Here is a 26,366-nt window from a genome sequence, read left to right as displayed (position 1 = left end):
GTGATATGAAGAATTAAAAAACTACAATTCTTTCTTAGAATATGTTAAATTCTTAATTATAACATAAAAATTAAAGGAAAAGAGCATTAAAAATAACTACAGCTATTACAACTAAGTAAAAAAAAAAATTACAGCATAAAAAGAGGTAATTTGAGCTATCAAAAATATAAAAAGGGAACAGTAAAATGATGGAAACTTTAGAGACAAATGAAGATATACTGGTACCAGAAGAAAAAGGACTATTTTTATCTATGAAATATTTTTTTCTTTCCTAATTAAGTTTTTATTGGTTGTTCTGAAGAAGATATTTCAATTTGTACAATTCTTAACATATGTAACAGAAATCTAAAAAATCATGTAGTTGTGATTCTTTTCCAAGAGTTATTCCTGTGACCTGCCAGCTTAAAATCTGGAAGCTAATTTTCCTTAACAGTATATCAAGTACCAATTTCTTCATATGTTGATACACTGTTATATTGTTAAGTCCCATTAATTCAAAATTTAATATCATATACACTACATACTCAAATTTTCAATCTTGCACAGCATATTAACAAAGTTACTAGAAAAACTTAACTACCAAAACCAAGATGTTACAGAGTACACAAAATTCTTACAGGGAAAGCTAAGATCAAGACTTAGAAAACAATTCTACCAAAAACAGGGGGATGAGAAGTAATTTAAAATGTTCAAGACATACTAAGTGCACAAGCATAATTTCATCAGACAAAATATGGACTTCAAAATAGTCATTATATAATGATAAAGGTGTCAGTTCATCAAGAAGATATAACAATCATAAATATATATGCTCCCAACATATTTTGTTGCCCAACATTTTGTTGCTCAAGCAACAAAATATATTGTTGTGCCCGAGTTTAATGTCCGAGAGACCACCAAGAAGCCAAGCACCAATGCAATCACACGAGGGTTTATTCGACAAGCTTAAGCTTGGGCCCAAATATACCCGACACAGCAGAGTAGGGACTTGGACCCCGAGCTTAGTTAAGGCAGGAGTATTTATGGGTTCCTGTTACTAAAGCAGGGTGGGAGTCTCTGGAACCAAAGCAGGGTGGGGCTTCCTGGAACTAAAGCAAAGTAGAGGAAAGTTCAGCCCTTGGGCACAGGGGTCTGAGATGGCTGTACTTACGCTAAGGCTAAACCTGAGGTGGGATGGCCTTGATTTTCTCGGCCTCCACATTTCCCGGTGAACAATTTTGACCCTTAAATCTTTAAGGTTGTTGAAGGTAGAAGGTCTCATCTTCTATAACTTCTTCCTCCTGAGTAGGAGCGCAGAGTTGTCCCTACCTACTCAGGTCAATACTGATCAGTTGGGGAGTGTACAGGGGAGTTATGAAAGACAGAGGCAGCTGAGCCAGGGGTTTAAATCAATCATTAAAGGAGAGAGGGACTGTTTAAAGTGCTAACCTAAGTAGGTCAGAATCCAAGAAATATTTTGTGATAATCTGGTACATCAAGATGGCTGCACTTATGTCAGGGCTAGATACGAGATTGGTACAGCCTCCTTTTTCTTGGCCTCCACAGTATCAGGCAAATAACAACAAATCTTAAGGGAAAATTAGACAATACAATAATTATAGGAGAGGGGTGCCTGGGTGGCTCAGTGGGTTAAAGCCTCTACCTTCAGCTCAGGTCATGATCCCAGGGTCCTGCGAGCCAGCCCCGCATCGGGCTCTCTGCTCAACGGGGAGCCTGCTTCCTCCTCTCTCTCTCTCTGCCTGCCTCTCTGCCTACTTGTAATCTCTATCAAATAAATAAAATATTTTAAAAAATAATTATAGAATTCAATACCCCATTATCAACAATGAGTAGTTCGTCCAGACGGAAAATCAACAGGAAATATTGGAATTGAACCACACTTAAGAACAAACGTATTAGGGTGCCTGGGTGACTGGATCAGTTAAGCGTCTGCCTCCAGCTCTAGTCATGATCCCAGGGTCCTGGGATGGAGCCCTCTGTCGGGCTCCTGCTTGGCAGGCAGCCCTCTCCCTGCCACTCTCCCTGCTTGTGCTTTCCCTCTCTTTCTCTCTGACAAATACATAAATAAAATCTTAAAAAAAAAAAAATAACAAATGTACTTAATAGACATACAGAATATTCCATCAAAATATAGTCCATTCCAGCAAAATATAGTCTTCTCAAGTGCACACAGAACATTTTCCAGGATAGGTTATATGATAGGCTACAAAACAAATCTTACCAAATTTGAGACTAAAATCATACCAAGTATCTTCTCTGACCACAATGGTATGAAACTAGGCATTGACAACAAAAGGAAAGTGAGAAGATCTACAAATATGAGGAAACTAAAAAAGACATATCTAAACAATTAGATCAAAGGAAAAATCAAAAGAGAAAAAAGATACCCCAACACAAATGAAAATGGAAATACAACATATCAATATTTGATACAGCAAAAGCAGTTCTTACAGGACAGTTTATAGCAATAAACACATGTTTTAAGAACTTAGAGGGGCACCTGTTAAGCACCACACCTGCATCTGGCTCAAGTCATGATCCCAGAGTCCTGGGATCAAGCCCTGTGTCAGGCTCCCTGCTCAGCAAAGAATCTGGTTCTCCTCCCTCTACACCTCCCCTTTTTGCATGTTCTCTCTCTCTCTCAAATAAATAAATAAAATCTTAAGAAAAAAAGAGCAGGGGCACCTGGGTGGCTCAGTGGATTAAAGCCTCTGCCTTCGGCTCAGATCATGATCCCAGGGTCCTGGGATCGAGCCCCATATCGGGCTCTCTGCTCAGCAGGGAGACTGCTTTCTCCTCTCTCTCTCTGCCTGCCTCTCTGCCTACTTGTGATCTCTATCAAATAAATAAATAAAATCCTTTAAAAAAAAAAAAAAACGGAACTACATCAAACCCAAGCGTCTATACAGCCCATGAAACAACAATATGAAAGACAACCTAGAGGAGAAAATTTTTACAGACCACATATTGGGTAAGGAGTTAATATCCAAAATACATAAAGAACAGTCAAATTAATTAACAACAAAAACAATGAGTTAAAAATTGGGCAGAATTGAAGAGACACTTTTCCAAAGTGAACACCAAAATAACCAACAGACCATGAAAAGATGCTCAACATCAGAGTTATCCAGGAAATACAAATCCAAACCACAATAAGATATTAAATCACACCCGTTAGAAGAGCTATCATGAAGAAGACAAGAGACAACAGGTGCTGGTGAGAATGTGGTGAAAAGAAAACCCTTAAACATTGCTGGTAGGAATATAAACTGGTCCAACTACTATAAAAAACAATGTGGAGATTCCTCAAAAAATTAAAAATAGATCTACCATGTGATTCAGCATTTCCACCTATACCTATTTTCTATGCTTATTCCAGCATTATTGATAAGAGCCAAGATATGGAAACAACACAAATGCCCATCAATGGATGAATGGATTTTGGATAATGGATAAGGTAGATGCGGCATACATACACAATGGGTATATACACAGGGTCCTGGAATCAAGCCCCACATCAGGCTCTCTGCTCAATTAGGAGCCTGCTTCCGCCTCTCTCTCTGCCTGCCTCTCTGCCTACTTGTGATCTCTGTCAAATAAATAAATAAAATCTTTTAAATTAAAAAAAAAAAGATGAGGGGCGCCTGGGTGGCTCAGTGGGTTAAGCCGCTGCCTTCGGCTCAGGTCATGATCTCAGGGTCCTGGGATCGAGCCCCACATCGGGCTCTCTGCTCGGCAGGGGGCCTGCTTCCTCCTCTCTGCCTGTGTCTCTGCCTCCTCCTCTCTGCCTGTGTTTCTGCCTACTTGTGATCCCTGTCTGTCAGGTGGATGAATAAAATCTTTAAAAAAAAAAAAAAATCACATGTAAATAACAAAAAATTTTTGTGATTATATTTTGTTTTGGTTTTATTTGAGAATAAAATCATGACAGACTCAGAAAATAGAAAAAGACACTGTTAGCAAATCAGAAATTTTCAGAAATTATTAGAAGACAGAGGGTGCCTGGTGGCTCCATTGGTTAAGCATTCAACTCTTGTTTTTGGCTCAGCTCATAGTCTCAGGGTTGTGAGATTGAGCCCTTCGTTGGGCTCCATGCTCAGCACAGAGTCTGCTTGAGATTTTCTCTCTCTCTCTCTTCCTCTGCCTTGCCCCCTACTTAAATGTGCTCTCTTTCTAAAATAAATAAAATACATCTTCTTAAAAAGTGGGTATTTTTTAAAATAATAAAATAAAACAGCACCCCATTCTCTATCCTCTTTTATTCTGACTTAACTTTTTTTTTCAATTTTTTAAAAATTATTTTTATTAACATATAATGTATTGTTTGTCCTGGGGGTACAGGTCTGTGAATCAAGAGGCTTACACACTTCACAGCACTCACCATAGCACATACCCTCCCTCCCCAACGTCTGTAATCCAATCACCCTCTCCATACCACCCCACCCACCCCCAGCAACCCTCAGTTAGTTTTGTGAGATTAAGAGTCTCTTTTTTGGTTTGTCTCCCTCCCAATCCCATCTTGCTTCATTTTTTCCATCCCTACAGCCCAACTCCCTACCCTGCCTCTCAAGTTCCTCATATCAGAGAGATTATATGATAACTGACTTTCTCAGATTGACTTATTTCACTCAGCATAATACCCTCTAGTTCCATCTACCTTGTTGCAAATCTGTCTTTTTTCACACCATTTATCAATACTTGGCTCCTTCCTTCCTTCCTCCTTCCCTTCCTTTCTCTTGTCTGCACGTTTAAAATATTAGCTGAGGGCAGAGCAATTCTTTTTCTTCACAAACATCCATAGCACCAGAGACATTGTTTGGCACTTAGGAAACATTTAAGAAATATTTGTTGAATGAACAAAAGAAGGTTGATGCCTGATACATGATAGGTACTTAATATCTGCTAAGTGAAAATCTAACACCTAACAGTATCACAGAAGAATTAAAAGGACAGAAATCAAATGTAGCAGTCATATACAGAGAGAGGAATATCGTTCCAATTTTAGTATATGGGCTGCCGAAGCGAGCACCAGAGAGAGGAATAAAGGTAGAACAACAATGAAAAGAACTTCCATGCTTTATAATTTCTGTATACTCATAATTTCTATACTTTCCCAATCTTTTGTAATAAAAATGTTAATCATTTGTATAGTAAAAGTAATTTAATAAAAATCCAAAACCCACTAGTTAATAAAATAATAACACACAAAGCCCATAGCTTTATAGAGGGTTAATTTTTATAAATCAACATCAAATCCATTTAAAGACTCATAAAAAAAAAATGCTCTTTATCATCACTTATATTCAACATTGACTTGGAAGTCCTAGTCAATGAAAATTATCCAAAATGTAAATAAATAAGGAAAAATATTGAAAGCTAAAACAATTCATTGCAAAATAAATGATTATGTAGAGAATATAAGAATTTAGAAAAATGAAACAAAAATATTAATACTAAACAGTTCAGCAAAGTATTCAAATCAAGAACTAAAGACCAAAAAATCATTAACTTTTCGATATACCAAACATAACCAATTAAAATGAGATTTTTTTTTTTAAAGATTTTACTTATTTATTCGACGAATAAATCATGAATAGGCTGAGAGGCAGGCAAGGAGAGGAGGAAGCAGGCTCCCCACTGAGCAGAGAGCCCGATGCGGGGCTTGATCCCAGGACCCTGAGACCATGACCTGAGCCAAAGGCAGAGGCTTTAACCCACTGAGCCCCCCAGGGACCCCTAAAATGAGATTTAAATATGAGATCCTATTCACAAGAGAACAGAAACTATAAAATACCTAAATATACACTTATTAACATTAGCTAATATATTAAATATGTGCACTTACAAGTCTTAAACATTTCATCCTCACAATAACCCCGATGAGTTATTACTCCCATTTCATGGATGAGGAAACTGAAACCCAAAAGGGGTTTTTTTTTCATTTGCCCAAGCTTAGCAGAGACTAAACCTAAGTTGCGTGGCACTAGATCCCATCCTCTTCACTATTACTCGACACAATCAACATGAGGAAAACGAGAAAACTACAGACGAAAACAGAAGACCTGACTAGTCACACCATGCTGTTGAATGGAAACACCCAATATTGTGAGGATATAAATTCCTCTCCCAAATGAATCTCTAAATTCAAGGTGATTCCAACGTTAAAAAAAAAAAAAAAAGATTTTTTATGGATCATGACATGCACACTTATTCCAAAATTCATGTGGAGAAGAATCACATAAATGGCAAGAACATTTTAAAAACAGAAAACAATGAGGGGACATGGCCTTACCACTTTTAAAAAATTTGAATTTTTAAATCAACTGAAATCAAACTGTATACTGATACAGAAACACTTAAAGATCAATGAAAGGACATTCTAGAAACACCAATGTTTGTAATACTGTTGCAACACCATTTATGATTTATTAATGATGCTGAAACAACAGGAAAATTTACTTGAGGGGAACAAAAAAAAACCAAACCTACTTCCTTAAACTCAACACATAAATTTCAGAGAGATTATGGAGCTAAAAGGAAAAAAAAATGTTCTAAAAGTATTTTTTAAGTATTTAAGAGGAAATCTTGTTCAAATATTGGGGTGAAGTAAATCCGCTCAACAAAACACAAAATCCAGAAGTTTATAAAGGAAAAAAAAAGGAAACATTTTACTATATTCTGATTTAAAACTTTTCTAAAACAAAGCATCATAAACAAAACCAAAGAGCAAATTGTATACAGGCATATCTCAAAGATACTGCAGGTTCAGTTCCAGACTGCCACAATAAAACAAATACAATAAAGCGAGTCAAAGGAACTTTTTGGTTTCCCTGTGTATATAACTTAATGTTTACCATATACTGTTATCTATTATTATATCTAAAAAGAAGTACATACCTGAATTTAAAAGTACTTTATTGCTAAAAAATTGTAATCATCACCCAAGCTTTCAGTGAGGCAGAATCTTTTTGCTGGTGGAAGGTCTTGCTTTAATGTCCATGGCTTCTGCCTGATGAGGGTAGTGGTTGCTGGAAGGTGGGTTAGCTGAGGCAATTTCTTAAAGTAAGACAACAATGAAGTTGTCTCTGCATCAACTGACTCTTCCTTTCACAAACCATTTCTCTATAGCACACAATGCTCTTTGATATTTGATAGCATTTTATCCACAGAATTTCTCTCAAAATTAAGAGTTAATCTTCTCAAACCCTGCTGGGGCTTAACCAACTAAGTTTTTACAATATTCTAAATCCTGTGTTGTCCTTTCAGCAATCTTCACAGCATCTTCACCAGGAGTACAGTCTATTTCAAGAAACCACTTTCTTTGTTCATCCATAAGAAGCAACTCCTTATCCATTCAGGTTTTATCATGAGGTGGCAGCAATGCAGTCCTACCTTCAGGCTCCACTTCTAGTTCTCTTCCTCTTTCCACCCTATCTGCAGTTCCTTCCTCCAGAGAAATCTTAAATCCTTCAAAGTCATCCATGAGAGTTGGAATCAACTTCTTCCAAACTCCTGCTCTTGTATTTGCAAGGTAGTTTGACCTCTTCCCATGAGTCACAAATGTTCTCAATGACATCTAGAACAGTGAATCCTCTCCAGAAGGTTTTCAATTTACTTTGCCCAGATCCATCAGACGAATCACTACCTATGGTAGCTATAGCCTTAGAAAATTCATTTGTTAAATAAAGCTTACAAGTCAAAATTACTCCTTGATACATGGGCTGCAGAATGCGCACTGTGTTAGCATTCGTCTCATTGTACATCTGCATCAGAGCTCTTAGGTGACCAAGTGCATTGCCAATGAACAGTAATATTAAAGAAATTTTTTTTTCTAAGCAGTAAGTCTCAACAGTAGGTTTAAATATTCAGTAAGCCATGTTGTAAATAGACGTGCTATCGTCCAGGCTTTGTTGTTCTATTTATAGAGCAGAGGCAGAGTAGATTAAGAATTAATTCTCAAGGGACCTAGGATTTTCAGAAAGGTAACTGAGAACTGGCCTCGATTTAGAGTCAACAGCTGCCTTTAGCTCCTAACATGAGTCAGCCTGTCCTCTGAAGCCAAGCACTGACTCCTCCTCTCTAGCTATAAAAGTCCTAAATAGCATCTTCTTCCAATAGAAGGCTGTTTCATTTACACTGAAAATCTGTTTTTTAGTGTAGCCACCTTCCTTAATTCTCTCAACTGGATCTTCTGGATAACTTGTTGTAGCTTCTACATCTTGCTGCTTCATCTTGTACTTTTTTTTTCAGGTATGAATGTATGTATGTATCTGTTTGTTTGTTTGTTTGTCTAAAAGAGAGTGAGTGAAAGAGAAAGCACAAGCAGGGGGAGAGACAGAAGGAAAGAGAGAAGCAGACTCCCCTACTGGGCAGGGAGCCTGGACAATGACACAGGGCTCAATCACAGGACCGGGAATCATGTAGAAGGCAGACACTTAACCAACTGAGCCACCAGGCGCCCCTTCACCTTGCACTTTTATCTTATGGAGACAGCTTCTTTCTTTAAACCTCATAAACCAACCTCTGCTCACTTCAAAATTTTCTTTTGCAGCTTCCTCGCCTCTCTCAGCCTTTATAAAACTGAAGAGAGTTAGGGCCTTGTTCTGGATTAGGCTCTGATTTAAGGAAAAAATGTTTTATCCAGAATACTCAAATTTTCTACATAACAGGCTGTTTTTGCTTTCTTATCATTCTTATCATTTGTGTATTCACTGAAGTAGTACTTCTATTACATTCACAACTTGGCTAACTGGCTCAAAAAGTCTAGCTTTCAGTAACTAAAATTAATTGTTTCTAGCTTTTGATTTAAAGTGAGAGACACAGGGCTCCTCCTTTAACTTATACACTTAGAGATCACTGTAGAGGGATTAACTGACCTAATTTCAATATTGTTGTATCTCAGGGATCAGAAAAGCCCAAGTGGGAGGAGATGAGATAGGGGAATGACTAGTCAGTGGACCAATCAGAATGCACACAACATTCGACTAAGCTTGCCATCTTGTATGGCCACACTTTATGGCCTTCTGAAACAATTACAATAGTAACATCAAAGATAACTGACCACAGACCACCATAATATAATAATAATGAAAAAGTCTGAAATACTGTGAGAATTACCACGATGGGGCACAGAGACACAGAGGAGCATTTGCTAGAAAATGGTGCTGACAGACTTGCTTGACAAACAATAACCACAAACCTTCAATTTGTAAAAAATATGCAGTAGCGGGGAGGTGCAATAAAGCGAAGCATAGTAAAATAAGGTATGCCTTCACTGAGAGAAAAGATTAACAATATATAAAAGTTCTTTCACATTAATGAGCAAAGAAAGAAAACCAATGAAAACAGGTTTTTAAAAGGTATGCAAACATCTCAAGAAGAAATACAAGACAGCCAAAATATGAAACGATGCTAAAACTCACTAGAAATCAAAGATAATCAAATTAAAATATTTTTATTTTATAAATAAATATAATTTATTATAAATAAAATATTTTTCATCCAGCAAATTAGCTAAGTAAATAAATTAAAATTAGTGTTATCCAATACTGACAAGGGGAGAGAATATTCTCACATACTGCTTATAAATCTCAACTGGTATAGTGTTTTTATACAGAAATATGATTATACCTTTTTTTAATGTAAACTCTGCATACCTTTAACCCAGTAATTTCATTTCTAGGTATCTCATGGAAATATTCACATACATGTACAAAGATATGTCCAGAGTATTCACTGAAGCAACGTTTGACAGAGAAAACTGGAAATCACCCAACTGTCCACAGATAAGAGGAATGTGCAAATAAATTATCCTATAGCCGGCCATTACACAGCATACTACACAGCCTTCAAGACCTCATTTTCATATACAGAGAGAAAACAGTGACATAGGTTCCAGCCATAAATTGCTATTTCTAGGCGTAGATAGATAGTGCTAAATCATTTTAGGTCAAAAGAGGATACTTGGGTGCTAACTTTGTAACTACATAACTGGGTTGATACTTCCCCCCAAACCATGTAGCCTCAAATATTTATATGTATATAAGATATTGGTCTTTCTTTAAGAAAACTTCTCTTGGGGCGCCTGGGTGGCTCAGTGGGTTAAGCCGCTGCCTTCAGCTCAGGTCATGATCCCAGGGTCCTGGGATCGAGCCCCACATCGGGCTCTCTGCTTAGCAGGGAGCCTGCTTCCTCCTCTCTCTCTCTCTCTGCCTGCCTCTCTGCCTACTTGTAATCTCTGCCTGTCAAATAAATAAATAAATAATCTTAAAAAAAAAAAAAAAGAAAAGAAAAGAAAACTTCTCTTCCTCTAGCTTATCTGTCCTCATTTATTTGGTTTCATTCTCCCATTGCTCCTATACTGACACAAAAGACCAAAGTAGATTTTTCAAACCATATCCAAGAATCAAGAGTACAGTATTGTTCTCTCTATAATAAAGTATACACCCACACATTTTTATTTGTTCCTTAATAAGCTACCTTTTTAAAAGAAACCCACTTTCAGTCACTAAAATTACCAGTTAAGAGCTCACATATTTAAATCCAAAAATACTTGAGACCACATGGTAGAGATGGGGGGGGGGGGTGGTGACAAGTTACAAAGCTACAAAGTAAGCCCTCCCAGATACCCTCCTTTAACCTAAAGAGATTTAGTACTGTCTAGAACTGGAATTACCAATTTAAGTCTAGTGCCTTAGTCACTAATTACTCTACAGCACATTTGTAATTTTAGACAGCTCTGCAGTTTAAAACTGCAGTCCTGGCTCGAGAAATCAATAAAAGCATTAAGTATTATTATGCCCAAAAAAGCTCTAAAAAATCAAATCCCTAATGAATAAGTAAAATGTTAAAAAAAAAAAAAAAAAAGAAAGAAAGAAAGAAAAAAAGAAATAGCAAAAACAAGGGAACAACCTAAATAACCAATGACAGTGGAATGGATGCAAAAACTGAGACATAATCATACAAGGGGATATGAAAATGAACAAACTATAGCTATACACTTACCACTGATGAATTTAAAAAAAAAAAACACAAAAAACCCGTTTGGCACTGCCTATAATTCTAGGCCAGCTGCAGCTCTGAAGTTAAAACAGCCCACATACTAAAGCTGTATGACCTGCCTGAGTCAACTAAGGCCTTCTTGCCCAAGCTCCATCAGTTTAAAGCTACCATACAACAGTTAAAAAGAACAACAACAACAAAACAAAACCCTGCATGATAAAACATAGTTCCTGCAAATATCCAAGCTCAAAAAACCCATATGCCTCTTTACTTGTTAAAACATAACACCAAGCCACCCCATTTAAGATTCACCAAAAACACATTTTGCTCCCCAAACGGCAATCCTTCCCCATTTCTCAAGGTTCCTTCATTATGGAAGAGCTGTTCGGTTATTAAGTGTAACTGATCATTTTAATAATGGCCCAGGTGTTAACTTGGCTAATCTTCTTTCTCCCTACCCACTGAATCCAGGCTAGTTGTGTACATTTTGTCCTATACATTGCGGTGAAATTGATGAGTAAGTTCTGAAGTCTAGGCCTCAAGATGTCTTACAGCTTCTGCCGTTATTCTCTTAGGACTCAGCTGTCACATGAAGTAATACAAGCCACACTAAATAAAGAGATTGTGAGCAAAGAGAAGGCCCATTTTCTTGTTGTCCATACCAAGGCCCAAACATGTGACTAAAGCCATCCTAGGTACTCTCAGACCACCCAACCCACCAAATGAATGCAGTCATATAAGTGACCCGAGACACAAAAAGTGCCTAGTTAGTCCATAGAATTTTAAGAAATAATAAATCATTGTTGCTTTGAGTTACTTAAATTGTGAGGCAGATTTTTACACAGCAATATTAATATACTAGGAGAATGCAAATGGTTGAGCAATAACATTTCTGGATATATATTCAAATGAATATAAAGCAAGGACTCAAATAGTATTTGGAAATCAATGCTCACAGCAGCATTATTCACAATAGCTAAAGGCAGCAAACAACCCAATGTCTATTAACAGATGAATGGATAAACAAAATGTGGTATATACATACAATGGAATATTATTCCTTTAAAAAGGAAAGAAAAATCAGGATCCCTGGGTGGCTCAAGTTGGTAAAGCATCTGCCTTTGGCTCAGGTCATGATCCCAGAATCCTGGGATCAAGTCCCACATTGGGATCCTTGCTCAGTGGGGAGCCTGCTTCTCCCTCTGCTTGTGCGCTCTCTGACAAATAAATAAAATCTTAGGCAGGAAGGAAGGAAATTCTGACATATGCTACAACATGGATGAATTCTGAATATATGCTAAATGATGTAAGCCAGATACAAAGGGACAAATATTGTATGATTTCACTTACATGAGTTACCTAGAGCAGTTATATTCACTGAAATAAAGTAGAATGATAGTTGCCAGGGGTTGGGAGGCAATATTTTCTTCCTTTCTTTTTCTTTTTTAGATATTATTTATTTATTTATTTGAGAGAGAGTGAAAGTAAGAGAGACCGCAAAGGCAGAGGAAGAAATAGACTCGCTGCTAAGCAGAGAGCCCAATTCAGGGCTTGAACCCAGGGCCCTGAGATCATGACATGAGCAGATGGCAGACATTTAACTGACTGAGCCACTCAGGCACGCCTATAAGAATATTTTCAAAGAGGTTGAAAACACGAAGAACTACAACTGGAAGTGGAATCTAATACATACTAGTAATACTGTTGGTAAAAATTTGTGTAGAGCAGGGTGCCTGGGTGGCTCAGTCGTTAAGTGTCTGCCTTCAGCTCAGATCGTGATCTCAGGGTCCTGGGATAGAGCCCCGCATCGAGATCTCCTGTACAGCAGGGAGCCTGCTTCCCCCTCTCTCTCTGCCTGCGTCTCTGCCTACTTGTGATCTCTGTCAAATAAATTTAAAAAAAAAAAATTTGTGTGGAGCAGAAAATTCACCTTTTGTGAGGGGTTTCAAAGCCTATGATTGACTGAGTGGCTCAGTCAGGTTGAGGATCTGACTCTTGATTTCTGCTCAAGTCATGATCGCAGGCTCATGAGACTGAGCCCCTTACTGGGCTCTGCACAGGGAATGGAGTCCACTTAAAATTCTCTCTCTCCCTTTGCCCCTCCCACTCCACTCGTGCTCACACACCTGCTCTCTAAAGAAAGAAAGAAAGAAAGAAAAAGAAAAGAAAAATGTTTCCTACAGATCAGATTCTCAATAATTTTTAAATCTAACAATATCAAGAGTTGGTAGAAAGGTACAGGAGGAGGAACCCTTATGCTCTATTGGCATAAATGTAAAATAGTACAGCCAGTTAGAAGAGTACTTTGGCAACATCTAGTTAAAAATGAGTTGTTTTGGGGCACCTGGGTGGCTCAGTGGGTTAAAGCCTCTGCCTTCAGCTCAGGTCATGATTTCAGGGTCCTGGGATCAAGCCCCACATCGGGGTCTCTGCTCAGCAGGGAGCCTGCTTCTCCCCCTTCTCCCTACCTGCCTCTCTGCCTACTTGTGATCTCTCTCTGTCAAATAAGTAAATAAAATCTTTAAAAAAAAATTAGTTGTTTCAATTATTAATATACAAACTCTCAAATGTGTACCCAAGGAGTCATGTATAAAATGTTCACTGAACACTGGGAACAAGTTAAATGTCCAACTATCAGAGAAAAGATAAATGGTGGCATAATCATTTAAAAAAAAAAAAACCAGAAAACTGGGAATAAGCTAAACAACCAGTAATAGGAAAATAGAAAAATTACGATGTACTCATACAAGATATTATTAAACAGCATTTAACAGAGTATTATACTTACTAGCACTGACAAATCTCAAAAGCAATGTTAAACCAAAAAAAAAAAAAAAGGTTATGAGACATTACTATGACAACTTCTTTTTATATGTCTTAGGTGCCTGGTGGCTCATTGGGTTAAGTATCTGCCTTTGGCTTGGGTCGTGATCCCAGGATTCTGAAATCAAGCCCTGCTTGTCCCTCTGCCTCCACCTCTGGATTGTGTGCTCTCTTTCTCAGACAAATAAAATGTTTAAAAAAAAAATTTTTTTTTTATCTGAAACAAAAGTGAGAAATAAAATTAAAAAAAAAAAAAGACTGAAAAATGTAACTTTATATAACAATCAGGCCGGAGGAGAAAAAGATGGAGTCAGGGATGTAAGCAAGACTATGAGACAGGCACTAATAATCTAAGCACTGGGGATACAGCAGTGAACAAAACAAACTCCTTGTTCTCAAAAACCGGTAAATATATAGTATATCAAATGGCAATAAGTGTTATGAAGAAACATAGCCGTAAGAAAAGGTATAGGAATTGAAAACCTGAGTAGAATTGTTACTTTATATAGGGTGCTATTTAAAGCCAATGAAACTGAATGAGATAACACAGAGAGCAAAGGAAAACAGGGAAAAGAAGAAGTCTGAGGACTGAGGCCTCAGCACTCTAAAATTTAGAGGTCAAGGAGATAAGGAGGAATCCTCATATGGAGGAATCTTTGAATGAAGCAGAAAGATTAGTAGAACAGTACTGATTGACCTGGGAGCCATCTGAAAAAAGCATTTCAAGAAAAGAATGATTAACCATGTCATACGATACTGAAAGGCCAAGTAAGGTAAGAACTTGAGAACTAACCAGTAAAGGATACTGGTGATCTTGAAAACAGCTATTTTGATACAGCAATAATGGCAAAAGACCACTCTGAGTTCAAGAAATAATGTGAGTGCTGGGGCACCTGGGTGGCTCAGTGGGTTAAAGCCTCTGCCTTCGGCTCAGGTCATAATCTCAGGGTCCTGGGATAGAGCCCAACATCGGGCTCTCTGCTCAGCAGGGAGCCTGCTTCTTCTTCTCTCTCTGCCTGCCTCTCTGCCTACTTGTGATCTCTCTCTGTCAAATAAATAAATAAAATCTTAAAAAAAAAAAAAGAAGAAGAAAAGAAATAATGTGTCAACTATACATCAATAAAAAAATTTTTAATGATGCTGTGGAACATATTAATGTCAATGAAAGATATAAATCATACATTAAATGAAAAGAATTACAAATTAAAAATGGACATTCTCAAAAAAAATATAATGAGAGGGCGCCTGGGTGGCTCAGTGGGTTAAGCCGCTGCCTTCGGCTCAGGTCATGATCTCAGGGTCCTGGGATCGAGTCCTGCATCGGGCTCTCTGCTCAGCGAGGAGCCTGCTTCCTCCTCTCTCTCTCTGCCTGCCTCTCTGCCTACTTGTGATCTCTCTCTGTCAAATAATAAATAAAATCTTTAAAAAATATATAATGAGAATAAATAAACTGCAAATTTCAAATATAGACCTTTTTTTTTTAAGATTTATGAGAGAGATAGAGCATACAGATATACATGCATGAATAGGGGAAGGGCAGAGGAAGAAATTCTTCAAGCAGACTCCCTGCTGAACATGAAGCTCCACTCGATACCACAACCCATGAGATCATGACCTGCACCAAAACCATGAGCTGGAGGCTCAACTGACTGAGCCACCCAGATGCCCCAAATACAGACAATTCTTATAACAAGCTTTGCTATAAAGAAAACCAAGAAACTTGAGTAGCTGGAAGGGTGTAACTCAGAGGGGATATGGAATAATATCTTTTCCCTGAAGACAGGAACAATAAAACATATTTGTGTACTCAAAGAAATGATCCAGTGAAAGGGGAAAATGGATGATGCAAAATGAAAGGGGGAAAATTGTTAGAATAATTGATGGTAGTATCAATAAAGGGGATGGGTAGTGCAAAAATGGAGCAATGGGTCTTAAACACAGACATGTGACTTATGAGTAACAGAAGAAAAGGCATGTAAGATTCTAAGAGACAAAGATTTCAGAATAAGGGGGAAAGATAAATTTAACCTATAAAAATATAAGACAGCTTCAAAAACATTGCTACGGGGTACATAAAGGAGTAAATAACTCAAATGTGGGAGGGTAGGACTGAAGGAAGAGTCAGAAAGGATTCACAAGGGGCATCTGGCTGGCTCAGTCAGGACAGCATGCAACTCTTGGTCACAAAGATTACATACATACATACATAAAAGGACTCACAAAGGAGGTAATGCTTCAACTCACAAGGCAAACATGACCAAAGAGTACAGTGTGGCAAGAGAAAGAGTACAAAACAGCACAACAGAAGACAGAGCTAGGAAGAAACCAAAAATTGAGGGGCTCGGAGCTTATCTGCCCTGTTAAGAAGTCTGCATGGAAGGAACCAAATGAGAGAGCACAATCCATTTTTACTAATCAGTGTCTGTACCTGCTCAGAATGTGTTTTCACAGAACAAATTTGAGGCTATCATGTAATAAGAACACTATCTAATAGGGTTAAATAGGGATTAAATGAGGTAATCTACATAAACTCCTTAGAACAGGACCTAGTACATAGTAACCAACAAATAGTTATTATTTAGTAATAATAAGCAACAAACAGTAAGCAACCCAATACAATTATTTACTAATAACTCAACAAATACAGTTATTAGTATTAGGAGAAGCAGTATTACTGTTGGTTTCAGTAATAAAAATACCCTATAAACACCTCTCCAAAGGACCAAGTTAACTTTTCAAACTACAGTCTACTTCCAAACCTTTTTAAAACAGTTAAATTCTGGTCCAACCATGTAATTGAGCCCTTCCAGCCACCACCTCCCCACCCCAATACTAGAAAGAACTACAATAAAGGGCCTTTAATCTACTCAACTTCTTGTGAGTTGCACTGACTTCACTCTGGGAAACAGTATGATTATGAGGTCTATGTCAGAGTGGAAGTCCCAGAATAAACCAATATTCTTGCCTACCAGGTCTCCCATTTAGAAAATATCCTTGAAACAGACCAGATCACCAGAGGTTACCCTACATACCTACCAAATTCATTATGATTGGGTTCACTCCCAAAAGACTCTGTAGGGAATAAACAGGCTTCTTAGGTAAAGAAAATTTGACAATCTATCTTTTAAAATAGTAATGATTAAATTACAGTATTATCGTATACCTACACAATGGACCACTAGGCAGACAAAATATATTGAGAAACAATAAGAAAATGTTCATGACCATTTTTTTAAATGTATATCAAAACAGTATGGTACTGGGGCGCCTGGGTGGCTCAGTGGGTTAAGCCGCTGCCTTCGGCTCGGGTCATGATCTCAGGGTCCTGGGATCGAGCCCCGCATCAGGCTCTCTGCTCAGCAGGGAGCCTGCTTCCTCCTCTCTCTCTCTGCCTGCCGCTCTGCCTACTTGTGATCTCTGTCTGTCGGATAAATAAATAAAATATTTAAAAAAAAAAAAACAGTATGGTACTGGCACAAAACAGACACATTGATCAATGGAATAGAATTGAGAGCCCAGAAATAAACCAATACACACTTACATGATCATGACAAAGAAGGCAAAAATATACAATGAGGAAAAGACAGTCTCTTCAATAAATGGTGGCAGAAAAACTGGACAACTACTTACAAAAGAATGGAACTTAACCACTTTTTTTCACCATACACAAAAATAAACTCAGAATGGATTAAAAACCTAAATGTAAGACCTAAAACCATAAAACTCCCAAAAGAAAACACAAGCAGTAATCTCTTGCACAGCAACCTTAGCAATACTTTTCTGGATATGTTTACCCAGGTAAGGGATAACAAAAGCAAAAATAAATGGGGACTGTATCAAACTAAAAGCTTTTGCAGAGAATGAAGCCATCAACAAAATGAAAAGGCAACCTCCTGAATGAGGAACGTATTTGCAAAAGATATATTGAATAAGGGGTTAACACCCAAAATAGAGAACTCATACAAGTCAACACCAAAATATAATCTGATTAAAAATGGGCAGATGACCTGAGTAGACATGTTTCCAAAGAAAACATACACATGACCAATAGAAACATGAAAAGATGCTTATTAATCACAAATCAAAACCCAATGATAAACCACCTTACACCAGTCCGAATAGCTAAAGACAAGAAGTAACGAGTCAAGGATGTGGAGAAAAGGGAGTTGTTGTGCACTGTAAGTGTGTGTAAACTGGTGCAATCACTACGGAAAACAGTATAGAGGTTCCCCCAAAACTAAAAATGCAAGTACCACAGGATCCAGCAATTCCACTTCTGGGTATTTACCCAAGAAAAAAATGAAACCACTAATTCAAAAAGATATACACACCCCTATATTTACTGCAATTTTACTTACAACAGCCAAGATATGGAAGGAACCTAAGTACCCACTGATAGATGAATGGATAAAGATGTGGTGTACATACACATGGAATATTAACTCAGTCATGAAAAAGAATGAAATCTTGCCATTTGTGAAAACATGGGTGGAACCACAGGAGTATACTAAGTGAAATAAGTCAGAGAAAGACAAATACCATATGACTTCACTTACATAAGGAATCTGTACAAGAAAACAACAACAGAGAAAACAGACTCATAAAGAACAATTACTGATCACCAGACGGGAGATTGAAGAGGGACAGGTAAAATAGGTAAAGGAAATTAAGAGGTATAAACTTCCAGTTATAAAATAAATAAGACACAGGGAAGAAAAATACACCATTGGGAATACAGTAAATAATACTGTAACAATTTTGTGTGGTGATTTATCATGATGAGCATATGACAACAGATAATTTGCAAATCATTTTGTTGTACACCTGAAACTTATATGTCAAGTATACTTCAATTAAATATATATACACACACACACATATATATACACACACATACACACACACACACACAAATTATAAATGCATAGGAATAAAGGTTATAAAAATACAGTTACAAATGGTTAATACTAAATGGAATGATTACAGGGATTTTTTAAAATTTTCTTTTCACTATCTAAATTTCCTACAATGACCATATAATAACTTTTATTTACTGACTGATCTTTTCTCATTATTAAAAAGGAAATAAAACAACTCAAATTCCTCTCATCTTTCCCTAGAGAAATAAGCTTACTATCATTCCTATCTCCGTACATATCTAAACATAAAAAATTGTATTTTAGGTAAACATATAATGGGAGGTGTTATTTTTTCCTTTTAAAAATGGAATTATACAATGTATTTTGGGTAGCAACCAGCTGTTTTCATTCAACAATAAAACACAGGACATCTTTCCATTTTAATATATAAAACCATCTCTTTTTTTTTAAAGATTTTATTTATTTATCAGAAAGAGAGAAGGGGAGAGAGTGAGCACAGGCAGACAGATTGGCAGGCAGAGGCAGAGGGAGAAGCAGGCTCCCTGCTGAGCAAGGAGCCCGATGTCGGACTCGATCCCAGGACGCTGGGATCATGACCTGAGCCGAAGGCAGCTGCTTAACCAACTGAGCCACCCAGGCGTCCCAAACCATCTCTTTTTTTTAATGGCTACATATTGTTGTCATTATATAATAACCTAATCTTTAGCCAACTAATGGACAATAAAATTGCTGACTTTTTGCTATTACAGTGCTGCAAATATAATTGGGAACATAGTAAAATGATAACTAACATTTGATTGCTAACTAGCTGCCAAACTCCACAAGCTTCTACATGAATTAAATACACTACAATTATTACTATACACATTACTACTTGTATAATTAATATTTTCCTCTGTAACTTACCCATTCATACTGTTTTCCTTGAATATCAATTTTGTTTCAATCTAAAAATTTAATCTAAAATATTTCTGGAGGGCGCCTGGATGGTTCAGTCGGCTAAGCATCTACCTTCAGCTCAGGTCACGATCCCAGGGTCCTGGGGGCAAGCCCCATATCGGGGTCCCTGCTCAGCAATAAGCCTGCTTCTCCCTCTGCCTGCTGTTCCCTCTGCTTGTGCTGTTATATGAATAAATACAATCTTTAAATAAATAAATAAATTCTGGGGTGCCTGGGTGGCTCATTAAGTTGGGCATCTGCCTTTGGCTCAGGTCATGATCCTGGGGTCCTGGTAACCAGCCCTGAGGCCAGCTCGGCTCCCTGCTTGGCAGGGAGTCGGCTTCTCCCTCTCCTTCTGCTTCTCCCCGCAACTAGCAAGCTCTCACTTTCTCTCTCAAATAAATCAACAAAATCTTAAAAATAAATATATAAATAAATAATAAAAATAAAAAATGTCTGGCAGAATATCTCCAAGAGTTCCATGAAAACACCTAGCATACGACCAATCATGCAATTATACATTCTACAAATATTATTTGAGAACTTACTATGTGCTGGACACTAAGTGAACAAGAGGGCATGGTCTCATGGGTTGTTAGCCTAGCTAAACTGAGTTAATATGGGGAAAGAAAAAAAAAAGTAAAAAAGGAATATGTCAATTAGAGAAAAAGTAGTATATATCAGTGCACACCATTCAATACACAATTGTAATTACCTTTTTAAGATCTTATTTATTTGACAGAGAGAGAGCACAAGCAAGGGGACTGACAGGCAGAGGCGGAGAGAGAAGCAGGCTCCCCACTAAGCAGAGAGCCCGATGTGGGACTTGATCCCAAGACCCTGGGATTGTGACCTGAGCCAAAGGCAGACGCTTAACCAACTGAGCCACCCAAAAAACCCTATAACTACCTCTTATACCAGTCTTGCCTCATCCTATGGATCTAAACTATCTTTAATCTAAAAACACTGGTTTACTTATGTCATTTTCACATCAAGTACCCACAGCTTCTCTTAGTTATTTCCCAAATATACTTCACCTATTCTCTACATTAGCTATTTCAATCTTTACCACTAAAGTCTTCCTGTTTCCTATCACCTCCCCCACAACTTCTTAAAAAACCACTTACGTAAACTCCAGTGCCTACTTTGCAGAGGGAAAAAAGTCTATAAAGCAATGCTTTCAACACCGAACTGCCTGCATCCATACTCTTCATTACATCTTTCTACATTTTCAACAGAGATTTTCTATTCTCTAAAACAAATTCCCTCATACTCTTGACCCTGCCACCTCACAATCATCTTAAGGATCTTGTTCCTTCTATTGTCTTCTGTATATTCAACCTCTTTCTCTACTGATTCCTTTTTTCCTCAGGCAATAAACGTGCTCATGTCTCTTCTGTCTTGAAAAAATTCTCCCTTGACCCCATATAATAATACTTCACCCTAAAACCTCCTCAGCCCCTCCCCTTTAAAACCAAACTTCTTCAGAAATATCTATCTAAAATTTCTCATTTTGTAACTCACTACAATCTAGCTTCTGCCTCCCTACCATTCCTTTGAAACTGGTTTCATCGGGGCCAAATAATTTCTTGGGTCTCCACAAGACTGTTCTCGGTTCTTACACTACCTGACTTGTCAAAATAATCTAATAATGTAATACTTAAAGCATTCTTCCTCCAATGGCTCCTCATTTTGAAAAAAAGGATGGGGAGAGGACACTAGCATTTCCTCCTGCTCTCTGACTGTTCCTCTTCAACTTCAATGATTTATGAGTTGCTCCTCTTCTGTGTCCTTAAAGGTCCTCAGCCTTAGAGAGATTAATGTGCTCAAGGTCACATAACTAATGACGGAAAACTAGATACACAAAGGACTAACAATGCCATACTTTACACATTCTAGCACATATTAAATTTAATGCATTTGTGCTTCAGTATCTGTTCCCTAACTCCACCAGGAGTCTAAATGAACTAGAATTCTTTTTAATGGGCTAGAGATCTTATTAATGCTAAATATTATTTCCAAAAGAAACATTTTAGTTAAAAATGTTCTTCCTATTCTTACCAGCCCATCAGTCCACATTGAAGAAATCAGTCTAAGGAATTGTAACAAAGATACACTTATTAAAGTCATATTAGTATTCAGAAGATTTAATGTGTTTCAACCACAGACGCACTTACTTTGTTAATGGAGCTCTAATCTCACAAGGAATTTGTCTCTACAAGACTAAGAAGGTACAATCGACATCAAGTTTTAAGTTCAGGTATCAGAACAAGGGGTTGGATGGTGTCAAGTTTCTAGAATTTATATAAATAGAAGTACACGATTTCTTTTGTAGTTCTCAGATTCCATAATCTTACCAATAAGGTGTATTGTAACTGCTGTCTCATATACGAAAAAAAAAAAAAAAGCAAAAAGCATCACTATTCCAGGCGGTTTTAGTTGAAAAGATCAAGAAATAAACCCACGTTCTTCCCATCCAATACAAAAGAAAATGTCATCTGATGTATATTTTGATTTCTGAGATTTGCCTAAAGCTTCTGCTCAGAAGTGTGTCACCCAACTCTTAACTTTGGGAAGCCAGCATATATTCACTTGGATTGTGAACATCCTTCTATTCATCAGCATATAATAGTAAACAACATTCAGAAGTAACCTGTACCTTATTCAATACACATTCATTATTTTCTATGGTATATTGAGAATTTATTAAGATAACCAACCTCTCACTTGTAACAGTCTGAACAAAATTTAAAATAAAAGAGCTTGCCCTTCAGAAGCTTGTAAGACTTTTCATATTGTTCTTCTCCCCTTCCCCACAGAAAAACAAACTGGTTAAACATGGAAAATGTTTTATACTCTTAAGATTTTACTTTGGGGAAGCCTGGGTGGCTCAGTCAGTTAAGTGTCTGCCTTCAGCTCTGGTCAGGATCCCAGGGATCTGGAATCAGGTTTCTCTTGGCAGGCTCCTTGCTCAGTGGGGAGCCTGCTACTACCCCTGCTCCCCCCTCTCTCTCTGACAAATAAATAAAAGCTTAAAAAAATAAGATTTTTATTTTTAAACAATCTCTATACCCAACATGGGGTTCGAACTCACAATCCCAAGATCAAGAGTCACATGCTTCACAGACTGAGCCAGCCAGATGCCCCAGTGTTTTATACTCATTTAAGTCAATCCAAACTTCCTAACTGCTCTTCATTACTAAAATAATTTACTATTTAGGCTGAAGTAAATAATTCTGTCCTTCTAGTTTCCACTTTATACCAGTAAAGATGTGAACACTAGTTTCCAACCTGAAGTCCCTTAACTCCTGCAGATGAGAAGGAAATCAAATTTACCACTTATACAGATCCCTAAAAAAAACCAGAATGGATGTCCTGCAGGTACGTTTAACATTTCAAAAAAGCTGAATACAAATTACACATACATAAGTAAAATTCCACAGGCTATTACTTAATAAATGCAGACTGGTATACAAATCTTTCCAGTCTTTATTTCCCCATAATATTCCTTTACTCGGGTCTGCCTCTGGGGCTTATTCACACACTCAAAAGACACATAATCATAATATGATGGATATGTACTGTAACAGACCATATACAAAATCCTACTGAAATATAGTGAAAGGAGGAATTGGTTCTACATGTAAAAACTTCACAGAGATAACATCTGAGAGGGTCCTGGAAGGATAATTCAGCTCTCTGGGCTATAAATGCCTCACGTCTGTTTCTGACTACAAAAACTCACAGAATTTCACTTAAAGTTAGATAAGTCTTTAAAGATTGTCTAGTACGGAGGTTTTTCAACTTTATTCTACAGTCACAGAATCTTGGGGTGGCTCAGTCCATTAAAGGTCCAATTCATGATCTCAACTCAGGTCTTGATCTCACAGTCAAGAGTTCAAGCCCTGCATAGGGCTCCATGCTGGGCGTGGAGCCTACTTTTTAAAAAAAAAAAAAAAAAAAGGAACAGAACTTTTCCTTTTAAGTCTAATTGAAACTTGTAGTATGTAAGATAGATAGAAACAGACCTGCTTTTTGAGAGGAGAAAGTTGCTGGAAAACACGTTGTTCTAACCAACTTCATTCACTTTAAAATAAGAACTGACACTAAGAACAATGATTTGATAAAAGACCACATCAAAATAGAAATGCAACAATATATTCAAAGAATACCCCTGAAGTATTACCTCTTAAGTCTTTCTTAATTTTCCCCCTAAAGGTAGTCTGTAACTCCTTACATTACTCAATATATCTAGCATATACTTCCATTATGGTTTCTATACGTTAGTGTCCTAATTTTACCTTTTTTTTTTTTTTAAACGTGTGTGCCACTCTTTGAGATTGGAAGCTCCATACATTTTTGTATGCCCAGCACTGAGAATAAGTTATACTCAGTCAAGTTTTAGAAAAGATTTAAGATTGTGCAACACCTGACACACAGGAGAACTTAAGCATTTGTCAAATAAATTTACCAAAATGAGGTCATTAAATGAAATATCTAAAGCAGTTAGAACAGTATTTGACACATAGTGTATATTCTATAAACATGAGCTGTTATGTACAATTTTATATAGGCAGAAAAAACTGAAGCTGTTACTCAACATTTCATCTGGAAAGTAAGCACCTTTCATCCAGGTTTCAATTTGCTCATTCCCGTATTACTAACGCAACCATCCTCATCTTTGACAAGAAAAAGAAAAAACTTAGCCCACCACAAATATCTCTTGACCCTAGAGCCTGCAAAAAATAGTACAAAGAGCTGTATACTGTTAATCTCTAGGCTTGGGAGTGAAAAGGAGAAATTAAGCCAGTCTTAAACTTGGGGCTAAATCACTTCTTTCTAGACCTCAGTTTCAGGCATTTGTCAAGTGGGAGTAACGTGGAGTGGAAAAGATTACCTCCAAGGTTCTTTCCTGCTCTAACACTATAGAGGCTTATAAGAAATTGGGATCTAGAATCCTTCACCTTCCAACCCAATATGAGTAAGAACATTATAAAAATCAGTAAATGGTGCACTGGGTTTGGTGCCAAATCAACAGTGTTTTAGTATCAGTTGCTACTCAGCTGTGTAATTCTAAGAAGCCAACTCTCTATATCTCATTTCTTCAACCTGGTAAAAGAAGCTGTTGGACAATATAATCTCTCTTTACATCACAGTCACAACATTCTATGAAATAAGCTACCTCTGAAAGAAATATTCAGGTGGGGAATTGAGCCACCAAAGATGTTCAGAGGATTCCAGCATAAAAGTAGACAATTTCAGGATTAGAAGAAACCTCACAAGTCTTCTATGACTCACCCAACTGAGAGCCAAGTCCTCTCTAACAAGACCCTGGAAGAGATCCCCCATTCTAGTAAATGAAGACCAACCCATGGAAACAAGCCACTTCATTTTGGCCAACTAGGATGCCTAAGTTCTTTTACTGAGGCCATACCATCCTCTAGCAACTTCCACCCACTAGTTTTACCCCACTTTCAGCCATGGGCACCTAAAATATTTCTGGATAGTGATAATATGTCCCTTAAATATCCTCTCCAGAATTAAAATTGCCAACTCCTTCAACCTTTCCTCATAACATAATACCAAAACTCCCTCACCATCCAGCTTGCCTTCCTCAGAGAACCATCCATTCTTGCTTTGGTGAATGTCAAAATTACTCGAACAGCCCTTTCCACTCTGACATCCTGATTCCTTTTAGAACCCAAGATTTTGCACTTGCCCAGCTGAAACCACATGGAAGCCCCTAATTGCCCTTGCCACCTCCACCCAAGAAGCACTTGGGATGGGAAGTGTGCCCCTGTTGCTCCTTCGGGAAACAGAGACAAGAAGTGACGGCGTCAGCAACAGAGAGGCCCGCACCCCGGCTCTCCTCCCCGGTCCAAGCCTCCTCCCTCACCGGTATTGCTTGGGGTCGCTGGGAGACTTGACGATCTCAGGGTCTCCGGCATTATTAATAGGCCCCCTCCGTCCCTCCTCCTCAGACTCATCAGCTCCTAGACGGGCAACCCGGCCGCTCTCGCCCAAATCCTGTCCGTTGGGCTGCAGGTCAGGACAGCTGCAGCTAGACTTCGCCTTGTTCCTTCCAGGCATGGTCAGAATAGCAAAGGGTCCGGCAGCAGCCGAGTCTTCACACCGACCCCGCGCTTGGATTCTCCACAGCGCCGCGAGCTCCCGCCCGGCCTCACACCACAACTTCCTCCCGGTGGCACAGACTGCAGCAACCGTGACTCTCCTCAGCATTCACCACCAAGCCGGAGCCATGAGCCTCCCGCTCGCTAGGGACAACCTCCTCCTCCTACTCCTCCAGCCGCTCCTCCTCCTCCGCGTTCCAGAGGCGGCGGCGGCCGGCGCTGGTGCTGCCGCAGCCGCTGGGGAGGACAGGCCTGAACCCCTCCCCCAACCCGGTGTGCCTCACGCCAGCTTCCCTCATACCCCCGCCCTCCCGGCCGCCGATGACGCTGCTGATTCTAGCCAATCAGGAGGCAAGAAGAGAGGTCACGCTCATGCAAACCACCAATGGGAACAGGGAATAAAAGGAACCAAAGCGACCGGGCCGGATTCTCGGAGCGCCTGGAAACCTAGGGTGGGCGGGGCGAGGAAGAAGAGGCGGAGACAGTGGCGCGCGGGACGACGGGAAGAAAAGCGCTTGCGCCGCGTTTATGACGTACAAGTGGCGTTGATGAGAGGCAGCCGCTGAATAATGCTCCTAGGCTCTTAAAAAAA

The 26,366-nt window shown here is 38.4% G+C and overlaps 1 protein-coding gene across 3 annotated transcripts in view; it reads right to left on the bottom strand.

Moving 5' to 3' along the window:
- The window catches only part of NRDC (nardilysin convertase), a 97,609-nt gene extending 71,558 nt beyond the window's left edge, over nt 1-26,051 (bottom strand). The window contains exon 1 of one of the 3 annotated variants that reach the window (XR_004276200.1): nt 25,540-26,051. Coding sequence is in view for 2 of the 3 variants with exons in the window: in XM_032302358.1 (XP_032158249.1) it covers nt 25,540-25,883 (344 nt within the window). In the remaining variant the exon portion in view is untranslated. The remainder of the gene's footprint in view (nt 1-25,539) is intronic. The other 2 variants (XM_032302358.1, XM_032302359.1) reach the window with 2 other exon arrangements.
- Between the last annotated feature and the right edge of the window lie 315 nt (nt 26,052-26,366).

Source organism: Mustela erminea, chromosome 10, assembly GCF_009829155.1.
Source record: "Mustela erminea isolate mMusErm1 chromosome 10, mMusErm1.Pri, whole genome shotgun sequence".
In the NCBI taxonomy this organism is placed as follows: Eukaryota; Metazoa; Chordata; class Mammalia; order Carnivora; family Mustelidae; genus Mustela; species Mustela erminea.
The sequence above is the reverse complement of the archived record's forward strand: the minus strand, read 5'-3'. Positions and strand labels throughout refer to the sequence as shown.